The sequence below is a fragment of the Lynx canadensis genome, chromosome D2, assembly GCF_007474595.2.
Source record: "Lynx canadensis isolate LIC74 chromosome D2, mLynCan4.pri.v2, whole genome shotgun sequence".
NCBI lineage: Eukaryota > Metazoa > Chordata > Mammalia > Carnivora > Felidae > Lynx > Lynx canadensis.
Window position 1 is genome coordinate 70,488,462 of NC_044313.2, and position 27,944 is coordinate 70,516,405.

General features: G+C 47.9%; 1 protein-coding gene and 1 long non-coding RNA gene across 2 annotated transcripts in view; one reads left to right on the forward strand and one right to left on the reverse strand.

Moving 5' to 3' along the window:
• Positions 1-704: 704 nt before the first annotated feature.
• LOC115527233 lies at positions 705-3,053 on the reverse strand. Its single transcript, XR_003972867.1, has 3 exons — positions 2,816-3,053; positions 2,436-2,611; positions 705-909 (listed from the first exon to the last, which is right to left on the reverse strand). It is a non-coding gene; the product is annotated as an uncharacterized LOC115527233 (long non-coding RNA).
• A 799-nt stretch (positions 3,054-3,852) lies between these two features.
• Positions 3,853-27,944, forward strand: part of DISC1 (DISC1 scaffold protein) — a 286,754-nt gene continuing 262,662 nt past the window's right edge. Inside the window, exons 1-4 of the mRNA XM_032595167.1 lie at positions 3,853-3,928; positions 5,396-5,476; positions 10,762-11,753; positions 18,833-18,906. Of these exons, the coding sequence (XP_032451058.1) occupies positions 3,853-3,928; positions 5,396-5,476; positions 10,762-11,753; positions 18,833-18,906 (1,223 nt within the window). The remainder of the gene's footprint in view (positions 3,929-5,395; positions 5,477-10,761; positions 11,754-18,832; positions 18,907-27,944) is intronic.

Genomic DNA, 27,944 nt, shown 5'->3' on the forward strand with positions numbered 1-27,944 from the left:
AGCGGGGCATTTAGAAAGCCATGAAAATAAGCCCCATGCATAAAATATGGCATTAAAAAGGTAACTGTGAACTTTGCAGACGGACTAGCATGAAAAAAAGCAATCTTTTGCTAGGGTGCATGTGAGAGGTTGCAACTCTCTGCTGCTAAGAGCAGACTAAGAGCAGGAACTTAAGTTGTTTGGTTGTTTTGAAATAACAGCTACAAAGAGGGCTCCTTCTGGTTCATCCATATTTTATTAGGGCAGCAGTTAAAAAATTCATTAGAGACACCCATCTGTAGCTAGCAGCACTCTTGAGGGGGGTTCAGATGGCGATCAGAGTTTTGAGTAGCACTTTACATGAAAAGAAAAAGACAGTCGTTTATAAGAATTAATAGCACTGCGGAGAGAGGTTGTTCAGTGACTTCAGAGCAAACGCTTTCACGTGGTCTGTGAATCTCTTGCTGCTAAATTCCTCAACTACTTGCTTCAGCTGGAGGAAGTAAATCCAGGCATAGAAAGAAAAGAAAACAGAACACAGAAAAGTGGATCAGAGAGGTAGGAAGGTATTGGTCGGCAAGAGAGTATACGTTGTGACTTTGTGCTGGATGGTGTGTGTGTGTGTGTGTGTGTGTGTGTGTGTGTGTGTGTGTGCGTGTGTACATGAGAGAGGGAGAGAGACAGAGAGACAGAGAGAGAAGAGAAAGAGAAAGACAGAGAGACAGGGAAGGACAGAGAGAGAGACACACACAAACAGAAAGAGACAGAGAAAGAACAGATCCCTATTGGCCTCTAGGAGTCTACTAACAGTACAGAAAAAGGCTTAGAGTCAGGCCTGAGGCTGCTTTGCTTTAGATTTGCCTTGAACTCTGCCTCCAGGTGCCCATGTCCAGGTGTCTTTGCTTCAGGATGATATTCTTGCCTTTATTCCTGAATTGAAAACAGAAACAGCTTTTGAATGGTTACTCTGTGCCAGGCATGGTATAGGGCAGTGAAGTTCATAATCTTACCTATCTCTCCAGCAATTCCGTGAACTAGAGCCCCCTTTAAGGAACAAGACAATGCAAGCAGAGAGGCTGGTGAACAGCATTCACCGAGAACTGGGAGAGCTACATTTTAAACTCCAGCAGTCTGTCTCCAGAGTCCATAACCTTTCCTAGTGCAAGGTACAGGTCCATAAACCGTGTGTGCACACATGTGTACCTGTTTTTTAAATAAGTTTTTTTTTTATTTTGGAATACTTACAGATTTATAGAAGAGTTGCAAAGACATGACAGGGTTCTTTTTCCTCAGTTTCCCCTAATGCTAACAGCTTGTATAATCATGGCACAGTTATTACATCTCAGAAATGGACACTGGTGCAGCGAACTAAACTACAGATCTAAATCAGATTTTCCACCAATATCCTTTCTTTGTTGCAGGATCTAGTCCAGAATCCACACTGCATGTTGCATGCGTGGGTTTTGGCCCTTACACTCCAGAGTGGGCTGAATGTTGACCTGCTGTTTGGCCCCCGTTCCCCTCCCTGCGCCTTAGGGAAGTGAGACCGCTCACAGCAGCTGCCTGCCTCCTGGCCCCTTCCTCGTGGGAGGGCATGTTGTGGGGCCCAGGACTCCCACTGTTTGACTGAAAGTGGGAGCCTTATCCAGGCTAGAAGATTTAGAACAGATGTATGGGGACATATTTTAACTTCAAGCCACACTTTGTCCACGTGTAGAGGCTCACAGCTAACAGCCACGTTTCAAGAAACAAAAAAGTTGAAGGGAAAGAGAAGATTCTGCAAAGCAACATTCTCTGTGGTGTGGCGAACGTTGTTCATGACGCACTTGGATTCTGAGCACACCAGGATGTTAAATAGGACTTTCTCCTACAGCAGAGGTTCCCAGGCCTGGTTTCCCACTGGAATCCCACTGGGGGCACTGAGTCTCGTGCCTCAACATTGTGATTTCATCAGCTTGGGACTTTGGAATTTTGGAAGGATACCCCAGTGACTCTGCTGGGCAGCCAAGTTTGGGGACCATTCAGTGTTTCCACTGGAGAGCTAAAACTGAGGACAAGAGGTGACTAGTGTCCACACACCAAGAATGGTGCCAGACGCATCGGGCTGCACGTGGCAACACCGATATCCCGCAGCCCACGCGTCCTGGAGCCCACATGGTTACCCTCAGTCATTTCCAGTCACTTCTTTCCCCCAGCTTCCTCTTTTTCCAGAATTCTTCCTTAGGTGGCATCACGGGCTCTGATGGATTTCCACCAGCCAACTGTGCTTCCCCGTCTCTTCTCTCCAGCACAGGGCCCTGCCTTGGGCTCCAGCCCCACCTGTCTGCCACCCGGGCTCCTCACAGCCTGCTGTCTGCCTCCTTCTCCGCCGGGGCCACGCCTGCCCGGGCCCCAGACATTTTGAACTTCTTTGAGCTGTTACCTCCATTCCTTCCCTCCACTGACAGTGACCTCACCTCCTTTATGGCCTCCGTAGCCTCAGTCTTTCAGTTCAGCTGCAGGGTCAGCTCCTCCACGAGGCCCTTCCCTCCCTCCTGTGGTAGGATTGCTTCTGGCCCATTCTGCATCTGCTTGTTGACGTTTCTGCCTTGTCCACCGAGCTGTGAGCCCCTTGAGGGCAGGGCCTGTGGCACTGAAAACGCATTACAGACTACCTCACAGTTATAAAAATTCTGTTATTCATAGGTTGCATATATTGTCGGCGCCCACGTAACTACCACCCGCTTGAGCGATGGAACGTTACCCTTGAAGTCCCTCGCGAATCATGTCCCCTCCCCCAGCCAGCTTGTGCTGTGTCTATCATTCTTTTGCTCATTTTCGTACTTTTAGCACATACCTGTCTCCTGTGTTCCAGGCAGTGCCATCTTGTCAGTTTCCTTGACTCAGTCAGGGCTGACATTCTTGCCAGTTACGCCACAATTCTGGGTGGAACCTGTCCCTTTTGACTGTGAGGCTATTATAGGAAGTGATGTCTGCAGCTTGGGAGTCCAAACGCTGGCATCTGGGTGACCACGAGGCTGATAGGAAACCAGACAGAGCTTTGCTGTCACAGACTCCAGCGGCTGGCTGCGAGGGCCGTGCCCTGCAGACCTGTCTGTACCCGCAGTGCGTGTGGCTTTGAAGATTATGGAAATGCTAGATCACGGTGAAGTGGCTGTGCTCACCACGAGCAGCTGGTGAACAATCCCATCTAGGAAAACAATCTGTCTTTCAAAGGGATGGAGAGTGTCAGCTTGTGAAGAACAACATGTCAGCAAGCCTGTGGTGATAACTTTGCTGGGAGAATTCATTGACAAGAGCACTCGCTTGGCCCCTGATCGTTTGTGTGTCTGCACACTGCTTGGGGAAGGGTGGTGGAGGGTGGGAGACTGTGCTGACAGCACAGAGCCTGACTTGGGGCTCGAACTCACAAACCTCAAGGTCATGACCTGAGCCCAAACCAAGATTTGGTTGCTTAACTGACTCAGCCACCCAGGCATTCCTGTGTGGTGTCCTCTAACTGTTCTCCTGGTGGCCTCTCTTGCTTCCGTGTGGTCCCTTCTCCACAGAGTGATCTGTCAAAACGTGCAGATCTGATCATGCCCCTCCCCTGCTTCAGGTCGTTCAAAGACCGTCCATCCCTCTCCAGGCAAAGGCCCAGGCTGGACGTGGCCAGGACACACAGCGGCGTCCAGCTCCGTCCCGCCCCTGCCCATCAGCAGTGTCCTCCACACCACGCCACCAGCTGGCCTTGTTCCTTCCTCTCTGGCTCTTCTCCGCAGAGTCCCTTGTGACCTCTACACCTCTTGCTCATCTGTCAACCTCAGCCAGATGTCACTCAGAGACCCTGCCAGACGAAGCCAGGTGCCCCATTCAGCACCGTGGCTCAGCACCATGGACCTGTCCATCCCCCCGCCGCCAGACCTACCTGTGTGCATGTTTGATTCCTCTCTCTGCTCCCCCAAAGATGGCAAACCACAAGCAGACAGGGCCATGTGCGCCTGCGTGCTGTGCTTTCTCTAGGGTGGGGTTTGGGTTCTCTGAGAGGCGGACATCAAGACAGAGTGAGACATGCAGGAGGTTGGGTGAGGGAGCTGCCCGTCTGTGCAGGGTAAAGGAGGGGAGGAGCGCCTGGGTAGCCCAGTTGGCTAAGCATCTGACTCTTTAAAAATTTTTTTGTTTTAAATGTTTACTTATTTTTGAGAGATAGAGAGAAACAGAGCATGAGTGGGGAGGGGCGGAGAGAGAGGGAGACACAGAATCCAAAGCAGGCTCCAGGCTCTGAGCTGTCAGCACAGAGCTGGACATGGGACTTGAACTCACAGACCCCAAGATCGTGACTTGAGCTGAAGTCTGACGCTTAACCCACTGAGCCACCCAGGTGCCCCAAGTGTCTGACTCTTGATTTCCACTCAGGTCATGATCTCACGGTTTGCAGGTTCGAGCCCCACGTTGGGCTCTGCACTGACAGTGCGAGCCTGCTTGGGATTCTCTCCTCCTCTCTCTCTGCCCCTCCTCTGCTCATGCGCTCTCTCAAAATAAACAAACTTTTTTTTTTTTTTTTAAAGGAGGGGAGCAGGAGCAGGCGGGGGAGCTGCAAGGGAGGTGGGAGGAAGAAGGTCTCAGACCACAGCACAGACCTGCTCCTTAGAGTTGCCCTGTGTCCCAGAGGCCTCTAAATCACCCTTCTTCTCGCCAGTCCCAAGAGATGTTTGTTTGGGGTGACACGAATTCAGGAGTGTTCTGGAGTTCATAGAGTCTCTGCTTTGCTGAAGGGCAAAGAACTGTGAGGTAAACCAACAAAGCCAACTAGATTACCCCATTCATCTAATGTCAGATTGAGTTCTCCCTGTTCCGTGATGGAAGCATAACATCCCGTCCTGGGACATGGCTTACATCCCTTGCAAGCTGTTAGGTCACAAACAGCTGGGGGTGGGGGTGCTGTCTTGCTCACGTCCGCATCCCACACAGAAGCTAGCGTTCAATAAGGAATTGTTGTATTAAAACGGATTGCACAGTTAAAATGGAAGCACCATAAGTGTTGATTTATTCCACACTAGGACTCGCCCTGCTTGCTAGAAGCTTCTCACAACAACCCGAAGCCACTTCCGAATCCTCAAGTGCTCTCTGAACTATCGAAGAAAGATGAACTCGTGCTCAGCAGAGTGTTTGTGTTTTAGTGTGTATATGATTGGATTCTGGTTCTTTGAAAACAAGCTAATCCACAGGGATGTGTGGTTTCTTTACGATTCAGAATCTTTGGTTAACCTGAATGTTTTAGAAAAGACTTCGGCCTCAACCATGACACATAGGATTAAAATTCTTTCCATGAGAAGAATACATTCATTTATGCTTCCACACTGTACATTTCTATCCAAGTCGTGTTTTGTAAAGTCTTATGTGTCTATTCTTCTCTGACTATTCTCTGTGTTCTCAGCAGTGGCCCCGAGTGCCCGTATTTCTTCTTCGGGAGACAGACATGCTTTCCCCACAAGGCCCTGGGATCATCAAATCATTGGTGAGTCACCCAAGCCCACATGGGCACTTCATGTAGATTTGAACTTTGGGTCTTGGTTTTAAGTTCTTCCAAGTAAATTCACATGTATCGTGTTTTCTTAAATTACATATTTTAGATTTCCTATTTAAAAATAAATATTATCTGGCCAATGTGTATTGGAATGCCTTCTCTGTATACTAGGATTTTTAGGGAATTGTAAGGGTATTAGGAAGCTTATATAGAGCATAAGAGGGGAACGGTTTATATACACCAAAGAAAATAGCAAGCAGTGCTGGATGTTAGTTAGTAGAGGGGCAGGAGTGATGTGGACCGTTGTTGAAGCCCTGTGAACTGGGTGATCAGGACAAGGGAGCTGATGGGGAAGGGCGTTGGAAGCTGAAGGGGGGGAAGGATTTGTCCGGAAGAAGGAAAGCACTAGAGACAGGTAGATAGGATTCTCTCTGATCTGACTGGTTGACTAACCTAGGTTTCCCCCAGTTTTCCCCGTAAGTTAGATAAGCTCATGTTTCCAGACACCTTATTTGGACTGTGTGTAGAGGCCTTCTGACACCTGGGTCTATTCTAAGCTCTTGTCTTTCACTTGCTTCCAATCCCAGAGCTTACTGGGCTGGAGGTGGGGTGGAGTTGGGGGTTCTGCACAACCATGGACCGGCAGGTCTATGTTCCTCCCCCCAGCGTCTACTATGGAGTGGGAGGCGGTGAGGGACGGAGAAGGCCACGTGAGGCACCTCTCCCTCCTCAGCCTGTCCAGGGCCAGACGGGCAGAATGCAGCCATCTCTGGGTGAAAGAACAGAAGGCACAGCTGGTTTCCCTGGCCAGCTCTCAAAGCCTGAGTGCACCTCGGGCCTCCCTGCACCTTACCGTGTTTTACTTCCTGCCCGCTCCACCCTGAAGTTAGGTGTTGGGAACGAATGTTGTCCTCCAAGGTCTGAATGTGTCACAACCCTTCCTTAACTGCAGGCAGGGCATGATGGACGGCTTGGGTTTGAACAAATCTAAGATGTAGTATCTCAGCCTGGATATATGGTAATCATTGATTTCTCGCCAGAGGGGACATCATACATTTCTTCAAAAAATAAAAATTGAAAAAAAAAAAAGTGAAAAAAGGGGACTTCGCATACAGGGAACTGGGGGTCTTTTCTAGAAGTTTCAGAGCTGCCATCTGCCCAATGTGGGTTTCTTCTAATCCTTCTAGCTCATTCCAGAAGTGCCCTCCAGATCCGGCTCTCCTGAGGGTTAGGGTTCATAGAATGTGGTGGTCCCTGCCTCTTGGGCTGCCCTCTGAGAAGGCCCACGCTGGGAGATGGGATGTATGAGTGGTCCGGTGGGTGCAGGAGCTGGGCCATCCACACACCAGGCCCTCCTCTCTCGTACCCACATTTGGTGAGCATTTTTCTCATGTCTGGTCTTCTTGGCTTGTTGTTCATGCAGCACGGTGGCCCCCTGACATCTCACCAGAACCCAGTAGGAACGTGGGTTCCCATCCGGTAGCTGCTTTGTGCAGCATCTGTAACCTGGCTTAGGGGGATTTCAGAACCCTCGGTTGAGTAGCTTTAGAAAAGGCTCATCTAGCTGTAAAAGAAATGACATTTCAAAGAAATTATTTTTCCCTTGGCATCGCTGTTTCGACTTTAGAAGGGTTATCTGGGAGACAGTTACCTTGCATTAAAAAAAAATAGTTAAAAGTCTTTTTAAACCAGAAGACAATACAGGTATCACAGGACTCCTTTCTCAAGGTAGGAAATTGCTGAGTAGTTTTCTGTTGGTAATTGGAGCCAGAATTCAGTGCTCTCCCTACTGCCTTTGGGATTCACTGTATGGGCATATGAGAGTTAGCCCCTCTTTTTAGCCAACCCCTGCTCCCTCCTGAGCTCCCACGGCCCCATGAATCCTCTTCTTCTTGTGATTGGGGCCCTAACATGCAGGGGACATCCTCAGATGGTGACACCCCTGAGGGAGAGAATGGGAGGCCCTTTGGGCTACATAGCATGGTGATCCAATTTGACCTCTTTAAACATTTAAAAAAATTTTAATTGGGATAAATACATACAACATAAAATTTACCCTCTTAGCCATTTTTTAAAAATGTTTATTTTTGAGAGAGAGAGAGAGAGAGAGAGAGAGAGAGAAAGAGCATGAGCTGGGGAGCATGAGCAGAGAGAGAAGGGGACAGAGGATCTGAAGTAGGCTCCACCTTGACAGCAGAGAGCCTGACATGGGGCTTGAACTCACAAACCATGAGATCATGTCCTGAGCTGAAGTCAGAGGCTTAACCAACTGAGCTACCCAGGCGCCCCTACCCTCTTAGCCATTTTTATTAAGTGTATAATTCAATGGCATTCACATTGTTGGGCAACTATAGCCCCATCTGCCTCTAGAACTTTTTTGTCTTCCAGACTGAAACTCTGTCCCCAGGAAACACCAACTCCCTCTTCCCCAGCCCCTGGCCACCACCATTCTACTCTCTATCTCTGGGAATTTGACTGCTCTAGACACCGTATATAAATGTATATATGTATGTAAATACAGTATTTAGTATTTGTCCTTTTGTGACTGGCTTATTTCATTTAGCATGATGGCCTCAAGGTTCATCCAAGTTGTATAGCCTGTGTCAGAACTTCTTCCCTTTTTAAGGCTGAATACTATTCCATTGTATGAATTGACCACATTTTGTTTGTGCGTTCGTAGATACTTAGGTTGCTTCTACCTTTGGCTGTTGTGATCATGCTGCTACGAACATGGCTGTACAGATATCTCTTTGCGACTCTGCTTTCAATTCTTGTGGACAGATAATGAGAAGTGGAATTTCTGGACCATGTAGTAATTCTATTCTTAACTTTTTGAGGAACTGCCATGTTATTTTCAGCTGCACTGAAAACATTTTACATTCCCACCAACGGCACACGCTAGGTGCAGTTTTTCTACATTCTAATCAACATTTGTTATTTTCTGATTTTTAAAAATCATTTTCAAAGTCGTAATTTTTTTTAAGTTTTAATTTAAATTCCAGTTAGTTAACCTACAGTGTAATATTAGTCTCAGGTATACAATATAGTGATTTAATACTTCCATACATGACCCAGTGCTCATCACAAGTGCCCTCCTTAATCCCTGTTGGTGTTCTTTCTTTTTCTTTTTCTTTTTTCTTTCTTTCTTTTTTTTTTTTTTGATAGTAACCATCAGAATGGGTGGTCCAATTTGGCCTATTAATGATTCCTTCTAAACATTTTCTGTACATTTTCATCATGTCCATTTCTACTGATTCCAACTTTGCATGCCCTCTGTCAAGAAAAAGAAAGTCAATCTTTCTTCTGACTTCCTGTCATTTCAAGTTCTCATCCTAAGTGATATACTTGGAGGCAAAGGGTATAGGAAGAGCATGTGTTTTAGAACCAGATAGGCCTTCGTTCATGCATCCCTCCCTCCCTTCATCCATGCATCCATTAATTCATTCGCCTTTTATCAAGCAACTTAAATGCAGGGCATTGTGCTGGTTTATTGTCTCGTAATGAGCAAAACAGGCTTTGGTAAGCTATGATCTGGGAGTTCTGGGGCAAATTAAAATTCTGAGCTTTAATTTTATTATTTATAAAATGAAAATGGTATCACGTTCCTAGGGTTGTATGTTAAATACTTCCTTCCTTTACCCTGACTTCCTCTCCCACCCTCATAGCCCTTACATTACTCCCTTCACTGCCAGCTTCCAGAATCCTATGGACGTGGGTAGTATTAGCCCTTCCCCCGGACCAGGCAGTTGGCACACCCGGTTGGCAAGAGAAGACACTGGCTGAACACGTCTTGGGCTCTCTTGTCCTTTGATGCTCAAAGTCAGGGAACAGGTGGCCCATGGGTCATTGTGCTCATGTCCCCAGGGATTATCACTGACACCCATTCCAAAGACTGGTGTGTGCCACGATCATAACACAGGGAGAGCCTAAATGCCTAGCACTTTCCGTTTACCATGACAAAGATCCTGGACCTGTCCATGCTCTGGGGGCAGAGCAGGATGCGTGGGCCTGGTGTGAAGCTGTGTTTCACTCCTCACCACAGACTGTAGTATACCTACAACCGTGCTCAAGTACTGCCTGGTGTTACCTGTATGCTTTCCATCTCATCTTATTCATGCTGTGGCAGAGAGCCCGATGACAGCACCGTGTGGGCCTGGAGAATCGGGAGACTTTGACATTGGCCACTCAGTCACTTGCAGGAGTTTCTGGAATATCCATTTCTCCGTGTGTCAGTGTGCTTAACTGTAAAAAGAAAGTTATAATTCCTGGTTTGGTTGATTCACAGGATTTTGGTAGGGAGCAAGTGAAATGAATGTGGATGATGTACTTATTATGAGTAACAACATCCTATGCAATGTAAAAATAATAAGTAGCCCTTTATCATACTTACTACCAGTGGCAAGCGCTGTTCTAGGCTGTCTCGGCATAGTAACTCATTTAGTTAAATGCTCACAAACCACCCTGTGATGAGACAGGTACTATTAATATCTCCATTTTCCTGATAAGCCAACTGAGGCACCGAGAGGTTAAGTAACTTGTGGAAGGTCACAGCCAGCAAAGGCACATCCAGGTTTTGAGCCAGGCAGTGAGGTGCCTGAGTCTATGTTCTCAGCTGCTCGACGATCCCGCCTGTGAGGTGTTAGCATTTTTTACCGTTTCTGTTCCTTTTGCAGAGCTGGTTTGTAGAGCATGTCAGGCAGGGCCTCCTGTGATCCACTGTGTGAGAGGAACTGATGGGGATAAGCTGTGTCCCAGCTGGCTCTCCATGGTCCAGAGGCACGGGGGACATGGACAGCTCAGATAGTGAAAACTCACATACTGTTCAATAAGTAGCTAGAATGAGTGATCGCATCTCACTTTGAGGAGTGTGCTGGCATTTGCTTTCCAATCGCTTGCTTTCCAGGCCCACTCTGGGATAAAAGTGCTGATGTGCCTAAAAGCCCAACAGGCAAGATGCCGGAGGGGTTCTGAAGGCGCCGCCGAGGTTGTGTCTCCACTGGGCCTCCTGACGTGCTGGCATAACTCAAAGCAACGCCAGCTGCTCTGCTAAACAGAAGAGCTGAGATGCTGTGTTGCTTCTGCACGTTCGAGGCAAGCACTTGGAGGGAATCATCAGAATTTTCGTCCTGGGTTGGCCCCGTGACCACTGAGCCAGCATCTTCTTTGACAGATGCACAGAGCGGTGACCTCTAAACCTAGGATGCTCTCCAAATGCAGTTCCAGCTGAGCCAGTGAGATTTGCATGTTTATGGTGCTGTTTTCTCTCTTCCTCCCAGGCAGCCGGGATTGCTCACCACCTGCAACGTCTTTTCGGAGGAGGCGGCTGGCACGGAGGCCGGGCTACATGAGAGGCACAGCTGGGCCCCAGATCGGGTTTCTCTACCCAGCAGTGGCCACTCCGTTACGGGCCCAGGGAGCGGCGTGCAGGGAGGAGTCCCTCCAGTCTGAGTCCAGGGCCAGACACTGTGGCCTTGAACTTGGAGGCCAGTGGCGAGGCCCCTCTGTTGGGAGCCCAGCAGCCTCGTCTCTGACCATTGTGGGCCACCCAGGCCTGGCTCTGACCGCTGTGAGGGGACCCTCGGGGCTCTTTGGGATTCAGCTCAGAGCTGACACCAAACTACCTGCCAGGCTCACCAGGTCGTGTGGCCCTGGGGACACTGGGTGGCAGGGGGCGCTCCCACCCATGGACAGTTCTGAGGCCCCAGGCCCTGGCCGGGAAGCTGCCGGCGGTGAAAGAGCAAAGGGCACCTGGACAAAAGGCTGTCTGTCCTCAGAGGAGGGGAATGGCAGCAGGTGCAACCTTGAAAGTGGCCCCAGGGTCCCCTCTGCCCCGGCCGGCTCTCAGGATGGCTTCACCTCCAGCTTTAGCTTCATACGGCTCTCGCTCAGCTCTGCTGGGGAACGTGGGGAAGCGGAAGGCTGCCCGCCGTCCAGAGATGCTGAGGCCCCTTGTCAGAGCCCCTTGGAGACGGAAGCCAAGGACGCCAGCTTGGACAGGCCCCACGCACACCCTCGACTTCTCTCTCCCCACTTCAACGTCAAGGCTGCTCAGAGCCTGGCCGACCCTGCCCAGATGGCAGCAGGCAGCCCCCGGCTGGAGTGTGAGACGCGTTCTTTACCGGACGTGGACACTGCCTCCTCCTGCCCCCTGGTCCCCTCGTGGTCAGAGGGCAGCGGCGTGGGGGATGCTCCCCGTTGGGAAACACTACTCAGGAGGTGCGAGCCTGTGCTGCTGGACTGCCTGCTGAGTGACCAGAGGCAGCTGGAGGTTGGTGTCTTCTGGCCGCTGGGGCCCGTGATTGTCACAAGCCTGGACCCCTTTGGTAACTGGCTGCAAAAAGATGTTGCTGCACTCCTGTTTCTTCTCTTTCAGTTTGAACACAAATCTGTTCTCGTTCTCATCTTCTCTGTCACGCGGATGCTCAGATTCGCTCTCTCTTGGGCTGTACGTTCCTCTGCAATTCCTGGCCTGACGGATGTGTGGTTAGCTCTGCCCAGCTTTGCTTTGAAACAGGGGCCCCGGGGAGCTGGGGAGCTGGAACTGGCTGGTGTGGGTGGGGAGCGGCATAAAGACAGCGATGCCCCATGTTGGGGAAGATGCCGGGCGTCGTTTGCATTTACTGTACTCACTGTATTCCATCCTGCCCCGGTGGGAACCGCCTGCCACAGTCAGGAGACCTCGCTCCTGGTCATTAGATCTCTTGGGCTCTCAGTTTCCTTATTTAGAGATGGTGACGCTGCACAGGAGTGTTCTGTGGCTGCGGTGAGAATGTCAGGGTTTTGGAAACTAGGACGGGCTGTATGCATGCGAGCCCTGGCGGTAGGACGGTTCTGTTCACCCAGTTGTCCTACAAGTGTGTACAGAGGGTTGTTCTACTCCCGAAAGATCCTGGAGAGACCCAGGCTGACTCACTGGGCTGTGCGGCTTCTCCTGCTGAAAGGCTGTGTTTTCCTCCTGGGGTGTGTGTGCGTGTGATGTGTGCACATGTGTGCATATGTACATCTGCATTCATTTGTACATGTACGTAAGGAAGTGAGGGCCCACTCATCAGGCATTTGGTAGAAGTACCTGAAAGTGTGAAGGTCATGCTCATTTCTAGCAATCGCACCTCAATTACTTTCCTTTTTCTTTTTTTTTAAAATGTTTATGTATTTATTTTTGAGAGAGAGAGAGAGAGAGCAGGGGAGGGGCAGAGAGAGAGAAAGGGAGAGAGAGGATCCGAAGCAGGCTCCGTGCTGGCAGCAGAGAGTCCGACGTGGAGCTTGAACTCAAGAACTGTGAGATCGTGACCTGAGCAGAAATTGGACCGTTAACCGACTAAGCCACCCAGGTGCCCTGCACCTCATTTACTTTCAGTTCTTTACCTATGACCTGATGTTCCTGGCCCTGTCCCTGTTGCCCCGTTGTAGCCCTCAAGGACCTCAGCCTAGCCATCTGATTTATAACTCCGGTGGACCGCGAAGCCAGGCCAGATATGCACGCAGGTCTCCTTTTCCAGCTGACGCACAGAATCCCAAGTTAGATGTGTTCAATACTGATGCCATCGTCTTCCCCACCAAACCCGTTCTAAAGGGCCCCAGTCTTTTTTTTTTTTAAATTTTTTTTTTTCAACGTTTTTATTTATTTTTGGGACAGACAGAGACAGAGCATGAACGGGGGAGGGGCAGAGAGAGAGGGAGACACAGAATCGGAAACAGGCTCCAGGCTCCGAGCCATCAGCCCAGAGCCTGACGCGGGGCTCGAACTCACAGACCGTGAGATCGTGACCTGGCTGAAGTCGGACGCTTAACCGACTGCGCCACCCAGGCGCCCCTAAAGGGCCCCAGTCTTGATACCTACTTGCTGATTAAAAATTTTTTTTTTAACGTTTATTTATTTTTGAGACAGAGAGAGACAGAGCATGAATGGGGGAGGGTCAGAGAGAGAGGGAGACACAGAATCCGAAACAGGCTCCAGGCTCTGAGCCATCAGCACAGAGCCTGACGCGGGGCTCGAACTCACCAACCTCGAGATCGTACCTGAGCCGAAGTCGGACGCTTAACCGACCGAGCCACCCAGGCGCCCCTTGCTGATTTTAATTAATAGACTCCATCCAGTTCCTGAGAGAAACTGCAAGCATTTTCACCACCCCCCTCCTCCTCGTTCTGCACATCTGGTCAGCCCTCATAGTCCTACAGCTAACCTGCCTCTCACAGCCGTGGCCTCTGCCCTCGTTCAAATCCTTGTTAGTTTTAACCTGGGTTTTGTAAGAGATTTGCCTTCCTCCTGTGTCTCTCTTCTCCAGGTCATCCTCCGGATGGCCAGCAGAGTTATCTTCTGGAACACTGGTGGGAAAGTGTTATTCCTTGGCTTGAAACCTTTGGTGGCTCATTGCTCTTCTGGGGATGGTAGCCAAGTCCCGTATCCTGATAATTGAGACCTTTCCCGACCTGCTTCAGCCTGCCCCCATGCCTCACCCCTGCCGGCTCAGCCATCTGGTGCTGCTTCCTGTTCCTGAAGACACCAGGGAAAGCTGTGCCTCAGGCCTTTGCTTACAGTTTGCTCTCTGCCTGGAATGACCTTCCTGCACTTTTCCATCTGCCAAGCTCCTGTAATCCCCTTGGTGTGGGTTTAAAGCCACTTCCTTGTGAGACATTTCCTACCCCCTCTGGACCAAATGAATCCCTCCTTCCATTTTGCTCCCGTAGCAATCTGGACGTGCCCCTTATAGCACTCATCACATTTGATAATCATTTGCTTGAGGGTCCAAGTTCTGCACTCGGCCATGAGCTCTATAACCACAGGTCATGTCTCTTAGACAGTTTTGGGTGCCTGAAGCCTGGCATACTTTCCGGCCCTTAGAGGTTGCTTGGGTCATTTTTGTTTTTAGTGAAATAATTAATCTTGTTAAGAGGGCCACAGATACTTAATTGACACCTTTTTTGGATTGACTGGCTAAGGCGTAAGAAGACCAATTCCAGCCTTGGAGGGGTGTTTGCCCCTACCAACAATTTTCCAACACCAGCTGGGTGTCCTGTAACAACGCAATTCTGACCGCACCTATCCAGAGATAGTATCAGATCCCACAGCTTAAGGGCTCAGACTCACAAGACCACCTGCCTCTTCTTCAGATGCCCATTTAAGTTCAGAGCATCACCCGTGCTTCTGACCCACTGGCCATGGATAGGAGGCTCCAACAACCATGCTCTCCTTGGGTTCGATTAATTTGTAGAGTGGCTTGCAGAACTCAGAGAAGCAGTTTACTTAATAGATCATATATTTATTATAGGAGGATATAACTCAGTAACAACCAGGAGGAAGGCAAGGTGTGAGGAAAGGACATGGGGTTTCATGCCCTCTCCAGGCACACCACTCTCCCTGAATGTCCACCTGTTTACCAACCTGGAATTTCTCCCAACTCGGTCCTTCGGATTTTTAGGGAGGCTTCACTACACAGGCAGTACTGATTAAATCATTGGCCATTTGGGATTGATTCAACCTCCAGCCCCTCTCTCCTCCCAGGAGGTTGGGGGATGGGGGCTGTAAGTTCCCCTCCTCTCCAGTCATGTGGTTGGTTCCCCTGGCAACCAGCCCTCAGCCTTGGTGTCTTCCTGGAGTCACCTGATTAACATAACAAAAGACAACTTTATTGCCCTCCTCACAGGAAATTTCTAGGGTTTTAGGCGTTCTGTGTCAGAAGTGAACAAAGACCAAATATGTATTTCCTTTTACGAATCACAAGGTCACAGGCACTAAGAAGAGGTTTGTATCATCATTCCAACTCTAAAGGTCAGTTTTCAGTATTTCATGGCCAAGATCTCTTTTAACAAATCTTGACAACATATCTGTATTTCTCCATCTCAAAAAGTCAAGCTTTGACTCAAGTGAAGCAAAAGTAGAATGCCGTTATAATGACCAGCTTCTCCCCCTCCCAAATAGCCAAACAAACAGAACCTCCCCTTGGTAGGGACTCCTCTGCAGTCCACACGATTCAGCTCTCTGCGTTTTGGTGAAACTGATAGTTTTTCCCTTTCTTTTAAACTCCTCTTACCTGCAGGTAAATCACATCCTCCTGAAAATCTTTTTTTTTAATTTTTTAATGTTTTATTATTTATTTTTGAGAGAGAGAAAGACAGACTGTGAGTGGGGGAAGGGCAGAGAGAGAAGGAGACACAGAATCTGAAGCAGGCTCCAGGCTCTGAGCTGTCAGCACAGAGCCCAGTGTGGGGCTCGAACCCACAAACAGCAAGATTATGACCTGAGCTGAAGTCAGACGCTTAACCAACTGAGCCACCCAGGCACCCTAACAATTTCCCTGTTTAAAATGGCCCACCAGCTTTGGGCTGCCATGCTGACCAGCGTTCCCAGGTGCAAGGAGGCTGCAATGTGCCTTACCGAGGAAACGTGTTGAATGAGCTTTGTTCCAGCATGAGCTGTAGCGCTGGTGGCCATGAGTTCTATGTTAATGAACCAGCCATATATATTAAAGAAGGCATCTTTAAACGGAAGCGCACATAAAACAAGGTTACATCTTGATCAGTTGACAAAGATGTTGTGATCAGAGCTCTCAGAAGCCCAACACTTGTTTCCCCTGGAAGCAATGGTTTAGTATTTGCTAACTGAGCATTTCCCGTGACTTTATAGAACACGACGACCACGAATGAGGATTGACAGAATGTGTGTTTTATGCTGTTTAGAAATAGCCACCCAGGGACACTGCCAGGGATTGCACGGGGCTGAGAAAATTGTGATCAAAGGAAATGCTAACTGGGTGTGCAGAGGAGGGAAGAGAGAACCTTGCAAGTTAGCCCCGCCTCAGCTTGTGGAAGCTGGAGGAAATGGAGAGAAATCGCCTGTCTTACATGGTTGTGTCACTGGATGAGACATGACCATCAGTGCCTCTGCTTCCAGCAAAGATGGACATTCAGACATCTCCCGGGGCATCAGTTCGGCGTCCTACAGGGATCATTGATTGAAGGGGACAAAGTGAAGTGGATGTTGGCTATAAATGAAGTTTTCTTTGACTTTCTTTCCTGTAGTTCTTCTGCCTCAGCTCCAGTAACCGTTCAACAGTACCACCCCATGGGTGTGGTGATGGCAGTGGTACGCTCTATATGGCAGCTGAACCACCCATACAGACTTTCTTCTATCTCTAATATGTACGACTGAGTTATTGGTAAAATTTGCACTTGTAATATGGAGCAAATCAAGGATAAAGGGGTTGATGTAATCATTCACTCATTCAGAAAGTATTTACTGACTTACTTGTGTCTGGCTTTGGATTGTATTAGAGTTGGTTAGAAACAGACACCAACACAGTATCAGTGTCTTCACAGGACAAAGTTGTGTTTCTTGCTTAAAAGTTGCGTTTCACAGAGTTGATTGGGGGATCCACTCCGCAGAGTCACTCAGGAAGCCTGCCTGTACTACCTGAACGTATGAGTCAGTCACTGGGACAAGGAGGAAAGCAGTAAGGATCCTACAAGAGCAATTAAATGCCCAATGCCGAAGTAACCTCTAACACTTGCAGCTACACCCCATTACCCACAGCAAGGTGGGGAAGGAAGTGTAATCCTTCCATGTGCTCAGAGCAGTGGAGAACCAAACAACGGTGAGCACTGCCATTTTCTACATGATTAGAAAATAGTTCTTGCCCTCAAGACGCCCAAGGGTGAATGGAGCGCACACACAAAACAAAACAATGGCTGTACTGTGGTGTCCTGAGTACTACGGTAATTTCTTGCAACTCCATTTGTCCCGCAAGCTCAGACCAAACACCCAGCCTTATTTTGACTTTCGCGTCTCCTACCTGCGATCTGTTAACAAATCCCATTTTTTCTGTCTTCCAACAGCCATTTTCTGAATGTGTCCAGGATCAGATCCCTTTTCATTGTCTTCACTGTTGCCACTATCATTCAGGCTATCGTCACCTCCTTCCTGGGCTGTTTCCATGGCCTCCCCTGGCCATCCGACTTCTTCCTTTGCCCACTGCAGTCAGAGTGAGGCTATTCAAACCTCAAACAGGTCATGGACTTTGTGCTCAGAACCCCCCAAGTGCCCCCCCCATCACCCTCAGCATCAGAACTTTTCAGTGGTCTTCGTGTCTCTTCATGATGCATTCCCCATCGCCTCTCTGACCTCATCATCTACAGCCGCCCTTAATCAGGCCATCCCAGACTCAGCGATCTACTTTGCAAGGCCAGCAACACTTTGCCAAGAGCCTCTGCTCTGACTCTTCTCTTTGTTGAAATGTTTTCTCCAGGAGCCCCAGGGTTTCCCCTCTTACCACTTTTAAGTCTTTGCCCAAATGTCAGTGAGATCTTATTTAAAACTGCAGCCCCACCGCCTGCCAGCATTCTTGATGCCCCTTATTGGGTTCTACGGTTTTTCTTCTTTCCCGACACTCATCACTTTCTAAGGTTCCATAAACCGTACTCATTATCTTAATTTTTGTCTTCCTGCACAAGAATGCATGTCGAGAGACGGTTTAGAATTTTGTGCTGTACCCTCAACACCTCAAACTGGTGGCTGACACCCCGAGGAGACACTCAGTGAATATTTGTTAAGAGGGTCATATGACTAGGTCCAAGAACAGGTCACTATGGCAATATAGAGGAAGGACATTTAACACAGGCTGGAGAGGGTGACACCTGAGTTGGGTGTTGAAGGACATATAGGTGTGAGGCAGGCAAGGGTGGGAGGAAGGTGTGTTTTAGGGAGCAAGGCCAAATCCATTCACTGATAGGCCAAGAATCCATCTTCAGAAAATATCTGGGCTTCCTGTCGAGAAGAAAAATACTTAAAAATGAATGTATTGTTAACTCTCTGACAAACGACGGGATCACTGTGTCTACATGTGGGTTAAATAAGACGATACTGTTTTCTGGAAGGGTTTTGTGAAGTCCTTCCTGTCATTGTCACCCAGCCGGCGGGACAACCTGCCGAGTGGAAGCTCATGTTCTTCTCTTGGCTTCTCTTTCAGTCTCAGAGTGTTTATCTTCATAATTTTAATGTGATTTTGAGAACAGTGAGCATTCAGTCAGGTCAGGAAATTTGCGTTCCTTTTTATTATGCATTTTTTCATGCAGATAAGGGTACAATGTGATGTTTTTGTTTAAAATAACTCTCTAACTCTTTCTGTGGACTTTATACTCAAATTACACTTTCTCTTTATATAACTTTTTTTTTGAGAAGCTAATGCATCTGGCATGGGAAAAATGTACATTTGCGGTTCTTTTTTTAAAGGAGAATAAAGAATTTCAGTTTTGAAATAGTTTCTAAGTGTTCTTGGCTTAAAAAAAATAAGTTTGCTTGAGTGCTATTGTAATTTGGCTTTCATTTTTCCCCCCTCCTTCAAACCAACATAGGTAAAGTCCTTAAGATTAAAGCTTCAGAAACTTCAAGAAAAAGCAGTTGAGGAAGATGATTATGACAAGGGTGAGTTTTATTTTATTTTTTATTAATTATTTCTCATTTTCTCTGGAATGTACCATTTCTCTTTTATCCTCATTCATACCTGCCTTCTACACCTCAGTGAATTGTGTGGTCTGTTCCTCTGATCACCTCCACTCAATAACAATTGACTGTTTTACCGCACTGTTATTTTGTGGATTTCAAAGCACTTTATGAGCATTAATCATTGGGCTATAAATTTGTTGATAATCCAGAAATACTCAGAGTACTTGCACAATGGAAGTTATATTAACTCATCATCTGCCTGCTTAGAGTGTGATATATCTATAATTTATTCATCCATTGAAAAAATATTTGTTGTACACCTATTGTGTGCTGCGCAATGTGGAAGGAATAGAAAAGTAAGGTGGACGCATTATCTGATCTTGGGATGCCTGTAAATATAAGTCCCCAAGAAGCTTTTTGACTTCATACTCTCCGGGACCAGAGAGAGAAAATGGGATGAGTCTGAGAAATGCCAGGCTGTGCCAAAGGGGTCAAATGTATCAAATTCCCATGTAGATGCCCCCAAATATCCATACCAGAAAGGAAAAGTAACATGAGACCAGACGATGTAGGAGTTGGTCAGATGCCACAAAAAAACAGTTAACATGACCGTCCCAAAGTAGGATCTGCAGCAGAAACAGCTGACGTGGAGCTGAATGGACACAGAGCAGACTGGGTCAAAGGAGGGATTTCAGGAATGGTTGGCCTGGGAAGAATCTTCAAGATTTCGGATGCCGATTGCGAGATGCCACAGCCATTTCTGCTGCATCTGGGGAAGAGAGAGGACGTAACATGCAGGTTCCCCCAGACACTTAGGAACTTGGTAGATAGTCCTGGTGATAACCAGGTTCAGCACACTCAGGATTGGTCTGGAAATAGAATGCAGACTTAAGGATTCTTAGCCTAGAGGCTTGAACCTTCAACCCTCTTGACCCGTTTTCTCGTGTTCCCAATGAATACGTCACAGACCACTGGCACCGGGGCACTACAGGAGTGGGATGAGTGATCTCCAACAGGAGGCGGCAGATCCTATTCTGGAAACACCCGGAGCTGGTGCTGTGTCGTGTTGTCAGTACATTTACCACGGAGGTGGGGGTTAGAGTGCGCCGGGGTGGGAGGAGGGGGAGGAATTGGGGAATGCAGGTGGAGGTCTAAACTCTCCCGCTCTTTCTACAGGCGGCCTTGATTTTGTGAGGGTGCTAGGTGGGAGAGAGGAGCGAGTCTGAGACAAGGGCCCCCATGAACCCCGCACAGCTGTGGGCAGAGAGCACATGAGCGGTGCCTGCACCAGGGTGCCCCCTGCTGACTTTTGTCTGTGAAGGGAGCCTAGGTTTGCAGCTCCCAACTGCTGCCCAAATTAACTTTCTCTGGCGTGGGCCTTTAGCACACAGCTCTGCTCTAACACACAAAACTGAAGACACAAGTGGAAAACCAAGCCCTCTTTTTCTGATCGAGGCCTGGTGAACTTTTCCGGACTTGGTTTTCTCAGCGGGCTTCATTAAACAAAGGCCTCGCTTCTTTAGTCTTTTCTCCAGATAGCTCTGAAACACCCAAGGGAACAAGGTTGGATAAGATACGCCTCATCAGGGAAGCCAAAGGAACAAAGACACCTTTATTTGGTGTTTCCGTCTGTTTTTTTTTTCTTGTTTCTATGTCAAGAATGAGAATGTCTCCTCAATGAGAACTGGGAGGGCAGGCCGGGCCGTCCGCGTTCCACAAGCCTTCTGGGTGGTTGGGAGGTGTACTGGTGTGTGAGAAAACCCTGGTGCAGGGCTCTGCTTGCTGGAGGACCAGGCCGTGGTGCAGCAAGCCGCCAGCTGAGTTCTGGAGGCGGGGGCTGGTCAGGGGCTCTGTCCCTCCTGATCCACCCGGAGTCTGTGGGCAAGCACCCTGGGAGGCACTTAACACAGAGAGTCACATACCTCCCCCCTCCTGTTTAAACTCCCAAACCTTGCAAGCCTGGTTTAGGGTGTTGAGAGGTGAATGTTCTGATGAAATGTGCAGAGAGCCTGGCACGTAGTGGGTGGGGAGTCAGTCAGTGTTTCGTGATGAACAAGTGAGTTGCTTGCTGCTGAATGCATACGCACCCTACCCCCCCCCCCCCCCCGCCCCCGGATGGATGTCAGGCTAGAGTGAGCGCAAGGGCCAAGAACTCTCACCACCTCAAGATGGCTTACGCAGCTCATCCGCAGTCTGCTGGGGCGGGGTGCATGTAGGGAAGATGTTTGTGTGGAGCGTGGCTTATTACTTAAAAAAATTCCTCCTGAGCATCTATCGTATATAACAGGGCTTCTCAAACTTTAACATGCATGTGAATCGCCTGCGTAATGTGTAAAATGCACATTCTGACCAAGGAGGGCTGGGCTGGGGTGGAGACACTGTTTCTAGTAAGTTTCCAAAGGATGCTGCGCAGCGGTCCAGAGAACCGCACCTGGAGTAGGGATGGGCTACAAGGACGACATGGGGCCATTTTTTTTTTTTTTAATTTTTTTTTTCTTTCCATGTTTTTATTTATTTTTGGGACAGAGAGAGACAGAGCATGAACGGGGGAGGGGCAGAGAGAGAGGGAGACACAGAATCGGAAACAGGCTCCAGGCTCTGAGCCATCAGCCCAGAGCCCGACGCGGGGCTCGAACTCACGGACCGCGAGATCGTGACCTGGCTGAAGTCGGACGCTTAACCGACTGCGCCACCCAGGCGCCCCATGGGGCCATTTTTAAAGACCCACCGAGCACTGTCCTTAGGATTTTCATCTCAGGTGTTTTATGGCCCGGGAAGGGAAATAGCACAGTACACAATAAGGGTAGTGAAGTTACACATAACATGTCCCTTAAAATATAAACAGAAGGAGTTCCAAAAGGGGAGAAATTACTGCTGGTGGTGGGGTGGGTGCGGATCCAGCCCTGTGGAGAAGGTGATAGTGTAGACGCGCCTCGGAGGGTGTGGGGGATGCCATCTGAAAGAGCATTTTAGAGAACGCAGAGGGGTGTAAAAGCCGCCGTCCAGCAGTTTGTCTGGACGTGACATGTGAAGTCGGCTGTTGTTGGAAATGGATCACTACAGGGCCCAGTTGGAACAGTGCATGAACTGGTGCATAGTAGGTTATCACTAAATTCTCATAAACCAATGGCCAAGTCATTAGGGAAGTTGGATTGATATTGAGGTGGAGAATTTGTTGTAATGAGATTTGTTGAAGTAGGATTTGAATGGGATTTCCTTTCTCACATGGCTTATCCAGGGGTTTAAGAATTGTGACTTTTCTTTATACTCAGCCTTTGCAGTCTGTGAGCAGACTCACTTCTGCCTCAGTGTTCGTGGCAGCTGTGGGGCTGTGCTCTGTCTCAGGAGAAGGGGGCTGCTGGAGTCTGAGAGGTTTGCCGGGAGAACCTGGAGGGCTCTCCTCTGGTTTTGTTGCCTTTCTCTCTTTCTTTCTAGTTTCACTCATAAAAATGACTTTGAATTCCAGAGAAAGGAGCACTTGGCACAGAATAGAAAGTTTCATGTTTTATCTCCTCAAAGTGCCAGCAAATTGACCCGCTGACGCCTTGTGGGGAAACCTCCAGGGCTCTAATTACATCTCTACTTCGCCTGGGAAGTAAAGTCAATAATTCCTTCTATTCTTGAATGGGGCCGGGAGGGCTTGGCAGGAAAAGAATAATACTATTTGGTACTTGCTTAGAGTTTTTCTCCAGAGGCTCGAAATGCTTTACTGGTTTCATCCCGTCGGTGCTTGTCCCATGTCTGTCGTCAGCTGAGGGGCGAGTGTGGGACCTCAGAGTCCTTCAGAAGGAGTGAGTGCCGCCCGGAAGTGGGAGATGGGGCTCAGGGTCTGTGACACGCTGGGAGGGGAAAAAGGAGAGCATGAACAATGACGTCCACTGTGGTTGATGTTCTAACTGTCCCTGCACCGACGTGACGTGTGGTCTAGAACGTCCCCCCTGCCTGTGACCATGTTCACTGCTCATTTCTGAAGCAAATGGGGCGAGGTCTTGGGGAAGAAGGAGAAAAATTTTGGGAATTCGCCATTTCAGTGACTCACATCACTGTGATCTGTAGCACAGCTGGCTTTACCCTGCTTGTTTAGGATTTCTTTCCTGGTGCTAAAAGCAGCCAGTTCTGAATTGGTTCCTCTGTCCTTTGTCTCCACCAATGTCATTAGGACAAAACGAGAGTATGATGTGAGGCATGGAAAGAGGAATGATGACCGCAGAGGCCAAGCATAAAACCAGTCTAGACAGTGCCCAGCTCTTGCCTCAATTGTCATAAACTTGGCTTTGCTTTCTTTAGCAAGATTGGTTTGTCCACAATTGCTCTTTGGTGACGGTGTGCAAATCATCCAAGCTGACAGCCCTGTCTGTTGGGGGGATCCCACTCTCTATCTCCTTTAGGGTTTGGCATCTGAGTGGCTTCCTGGAGGTTTGTGCTTAGAACCAGAAGCCCCGCTTCGTCTTCTCTTAGCTGTAGAGGTACCAGAGCTCTTTCAAAATGGCAGCTGGATGCCACTTGGGGGTCCCCAGAACGGGAAGGCTACTCTTGGCACCCTGTGTTGTTCTGTGTCCCTGCTGAAAAGGTAGGCTGCATTTGGGGTTTGCTCAGAGACACGACTGGTGCTTGAAGATGTTTCCAGAGAAAAGAGCCACACTGAGCACACATGGGAATGAGAGTGCAGTTTCTGTCAGCGGTCCCCCTGCACATGCACTTCCTTTTCTCCCTGCACCCCAGGGTTTGGAAACACCCTCACTTGGTCTGCTATCTACCGGAGTCTGTCTCCATTGCTCTGGGGGGTGCTTGCAGGAAGTATCAGGAAAAGAAGCTAAGACAATGCAACCAAGTGAAATAAATGACATTTGGTACACATTCCTTTTCTGGGGTGTGTTTGTATGTGGTGTGTAATATTAATGTGCAGCTGTCCCACATCCTCTCCCAGCTGGGCACTTTCCCACGCGCCGCTGATCACATCCCAGCATCACTGTGGGAGGAATCGGCACTGCCCCGAGCCTCCGGCCAGGCCACGGAAGCTGCTCGGAAGGGACTAGACATGTGCTCCAGACACCCATCCCCTTTGCCTCCTGTCCTCGCTGGCTCTCTGAGCATTGTGTAATCCAGCATGGAAAACCGAGCTCTTGAGGAGTTGTGGGAACCGATCCTAGCCAGGAGGTTTCTGGGTTCTGGAATCTCTTATTTACATGACAACTAGGGAAGGAACAGAGGAGGGTTCCACGCTGGGATACGGGGGGGGGGGGGGGGGGGGGGGGGGGGGGGGGGGAAGACTTTCCATGATTTTATCTTAAAACATTAGGCTGTTAGGAAATTTGCTCTTGAATTATTTCAATTTTAGTCTTCAGCATTATCCTCACCAAAGCAGAACTTGTGTGTCTGCTTCCTCTTATATTAAGTAGAAACTTAAAAATTGAAGGATGCCTGGGTGGCTCAGTTGGTTAAGCGTCCCACTCTTGATTTCAGCTCAGGTCATGATCTCACGGTTTGTGAGTTTGAGCCCCATGTCGGGCTCTGTGATGATGGTGAGGAGTCTGCTTGGGATTCTCTCTCTCTCCCTCTCTCTCAGCCCCTCCCCTGCACTCTCTCTTGAAAATAAATGAATTTTAAGAATTTTAATTCAAGAAAACTTAAAAATTGAGAGATGAGCTAGACATTAAAACGCGTTGTAAACGAGAATGCGGACAAACGCCATTTACTTCACCTAGTTGCATTGTCTTAGCCTCTTTTTCTGTTGACAGAAGAGTTTATGACTCTGTAAATTAAGGGCCACAATCTCTGCCGGTATTGGCTTTCAGGTCACCATTGGTATTTGCAGTTTGTGTGTTAGCATTTTTCATGAGTGCTAGGAGCGTAGTACATCGTGTAACACCTACTTCAGATGTGGTGAGCTTTGTGCACAGACCCGGATGATCTACCTGTGTATGATAAGCTTCCCTCTCATATGTAGCACAGGATGTGGTTGATGGAGCAGGAAGGTGGGCAGAAGGCCCTCTTGCTTTTAGAAGACTGACTTTGAAGCTCCTCCCACAGGTTTTCCACATTGCTGCTATCCTCCCAGAGTTGCTGAGAGGCTGGCAGGGATCCCAGGAGAGCAAGCTCCCCTCAGGGAATGTTCCATCTGGGCCCGAGGAACTCAGCTGCTCTGCAGGTGCCAGACAGGACCAAACAGTGACTTAGATTGTCTGGGGCCAGCTCACTAGGATAGAGTGATCATCTTGTCTGTGAGGGCACTTAGGGCTTCAGAAATGTCAACAATTTCACTTGATTTATTGCATGTTCAAGCAGTGCTTCACCTCTTTCTACAGATTGAGAAATGGGTAACAGGACTGGAAGGGGTGTCCCCTCCTATACAGACATTTGATAGAAAAGTTTAAAAAAAAAAGGCAGACTTTAGTGACTTAAGTGGGCTGATTATCCCTTTCCCTGTCTGCAAAGGAACCTGGCTATTATTGGTATCTTTTTTTTGGTCTAAAACCCTGCAGATAGTTGAGAGCAGAGCCTGGCTTTTAGGCCAGTATATCACAGTACCTTTTCACATGAACAATTTTTTTACTGAGTTTTTTCCAGGTTCACCGTCCCATGGTGGACAAAAAGAACTGTGTACAGGATGTTAGCTTTTTTCTAGAAGAATGTTAGCTTATTTGGGATAAAATATAAATAATATGAATGTGTGAAATTTCAGTTAACATTAGAATTGATTGAGTGTGTGTGTGTGCGTGCGCGCGTGTGTGTGTGAGGGCTCTCTACTTTCAAGAGGAAGAGACCCAAGAAGCAGAGGAAGAGAGGACTTACAGTTTGGTGTGATGGTGCTGGGGTGGTGAGTGGGGTCAGGAGATCCAGAGTGCCAGGACCCTCACTTTTCTCTCTGCAGTTTGATTTAATTTTATCAAAACACTTGTTTCACTTACCTGTTGTTGCATATAGTAGGCTGAAAAATGGCCTCCAAAAGACATACACACCGTAATTCCTGGAATTTGTAGATGTTACCTTATTTGGAAAAGGCTCTTTGCAGGCATGATTAAATCAATGATCTTGGGATGAGATTATCCTGGATTATTGGGGTAGGCCCTAAATGCTATCACATGTGTCCTGAAGAGAGAGGCAGAGGGGGGACTAGACTAGTAGAAGAAGAGGAGGTGATATGATCACAGAAGCAGACATTGGAGTGATGTGCCCACGAGACATAGAATGCTGGCAGCCAACTGAAATTGGAAGAGGCAAGGAAAAGATTCTCCGTGAGAGTCTGTAGAGGGAGTATGGCCTGGCAGACAACTTGATTTCAGCCCAATAAAATTGATTGCAGACTTATGGCCTCTATGAAACTATGAAAGAATGTGAAAGAGTAAATTTGTCGTTTTAAGCCTCTAAGTTTGCGGTTATTTTTTACATAGGAAACTAATATAGTGCATAACAAACCACCATAAAATTTGGTACTTAAAACAATGTCAGGGAGTGACATCAAGAAAATGGCAGAATAAGCACTCCAAGCACTCATTTCCCTCATAGAAACATCAAAAGAGAAGTAGAAAGTGTGAGAACCAGCATTTTCAGAACTCTGGAAAATACACCAAGGTTTAGAGCAACCAAGCAAACATTGAACCAAGAAAAAGGCAACTTGAAAATGATGGGAGAGCTTTGTGGCTTTTGCTCTTGTCCCACCCCTTCTCAGGACAGCAGTGACCTTGGAGATAACAGCTCACATTCCTGGTGTGGGACTCTGGTCCTTGATTCCCCAGGGAGCAAAGCAGACTTTACTTGAAAATTATTGCATGAGTCTGTTTTAACCTGTCTAGGGTTCCCTAAAGGACTGAAATCCAGTGCTTGTCTCTGTTTTGGCTAACTCAGGGCAGAGGCTGGAAAAATGGCAGACATTGCTTGAAAACACTGCCAGGTTAACTAACAAACTTCAAACACCTGGGAGAAAGGTCACTGGTTGTCTAAAGGCCAGGAGCAATAGCTGGGGCACATCTTTGGGAAATTCAGAAGTACCTGTGTATATAGGGAAATTTAGAAAACCACTTGCTTGCTCAGGGCAAGATACATGCTCGGAGAAGAGCATAGAAGACACTAAGCTTTCATCTAAGGATCATCCTGGGGCTCAGGGCAAGCCTGCTCAAGTGTTGAAAGAGTACTCCAGCACAGAACCAATCTGCAAAGACTGGAAGAGGAATTTGTTTGTTTTGGTGTCTCTGTGTGTGTTTCTTCTTTTTTGCTTTTTTCCCCCTTGGCTTTCTTTTCTGTTTTTTCTTTTTCTCCTGGCATTTGAAGAAATCGTTGTCTAAACACTGGCTGAACACTAGCTATAAGAACAGAGACTGCAGTGACCACACTCCTCAAGGAATAGTCTTTGCAAAAATAGTTTGGAAAAGTATCTAAACAGATGGACCACTTCAGCCTTCAAAAATGTTGATGACAACAAAACAAAAACAACCGAAAGCCCCACAAACTGGGGAGTTTGGAGAATCTGATTTCCAGAGTCACCACATTATAATATTCAAGTGTCCAGTTTTTAACAAAGCATCACAAGGCATACAAAGAAACAGAAACACATGGCCCACTGAAAGAGGCAAAATAAATGGACAGAAACCATCCCTGAAGAAGTCCAGACCTCAGACTTATTGAAGACCTTAAAAAAACTGTCTTAAAGATGTCCAAAGAGTTAAAGAAACATGGATGAAGAACTAAGGGAGATCAGAAAAACAATGTATGAACAAAATGAGAATACCAATAAGGAAATAGAAATTGTAACAAGGAATCAAATCTGGAGCTGAAAAGTATAACTAAAATAAAATATTCACTAGAAGGGTTCAACAATAGATCTGAGCAGGCAGAAAAACAATCAGCAAACTCAAGACACAACAATTGAAATAATTTAGTCTGAAGAGAAGAAAGAGAAAAGAATGAAGAAAATTAAAGATGGTCTCAGAGGCCACTGAGAGATTATCAAGCAGACCAACATATACCTATGGGAGTTCCAGGAGAAGAGAGAGAGGAGCAGGAGAATATTTGAAGAAATATTGG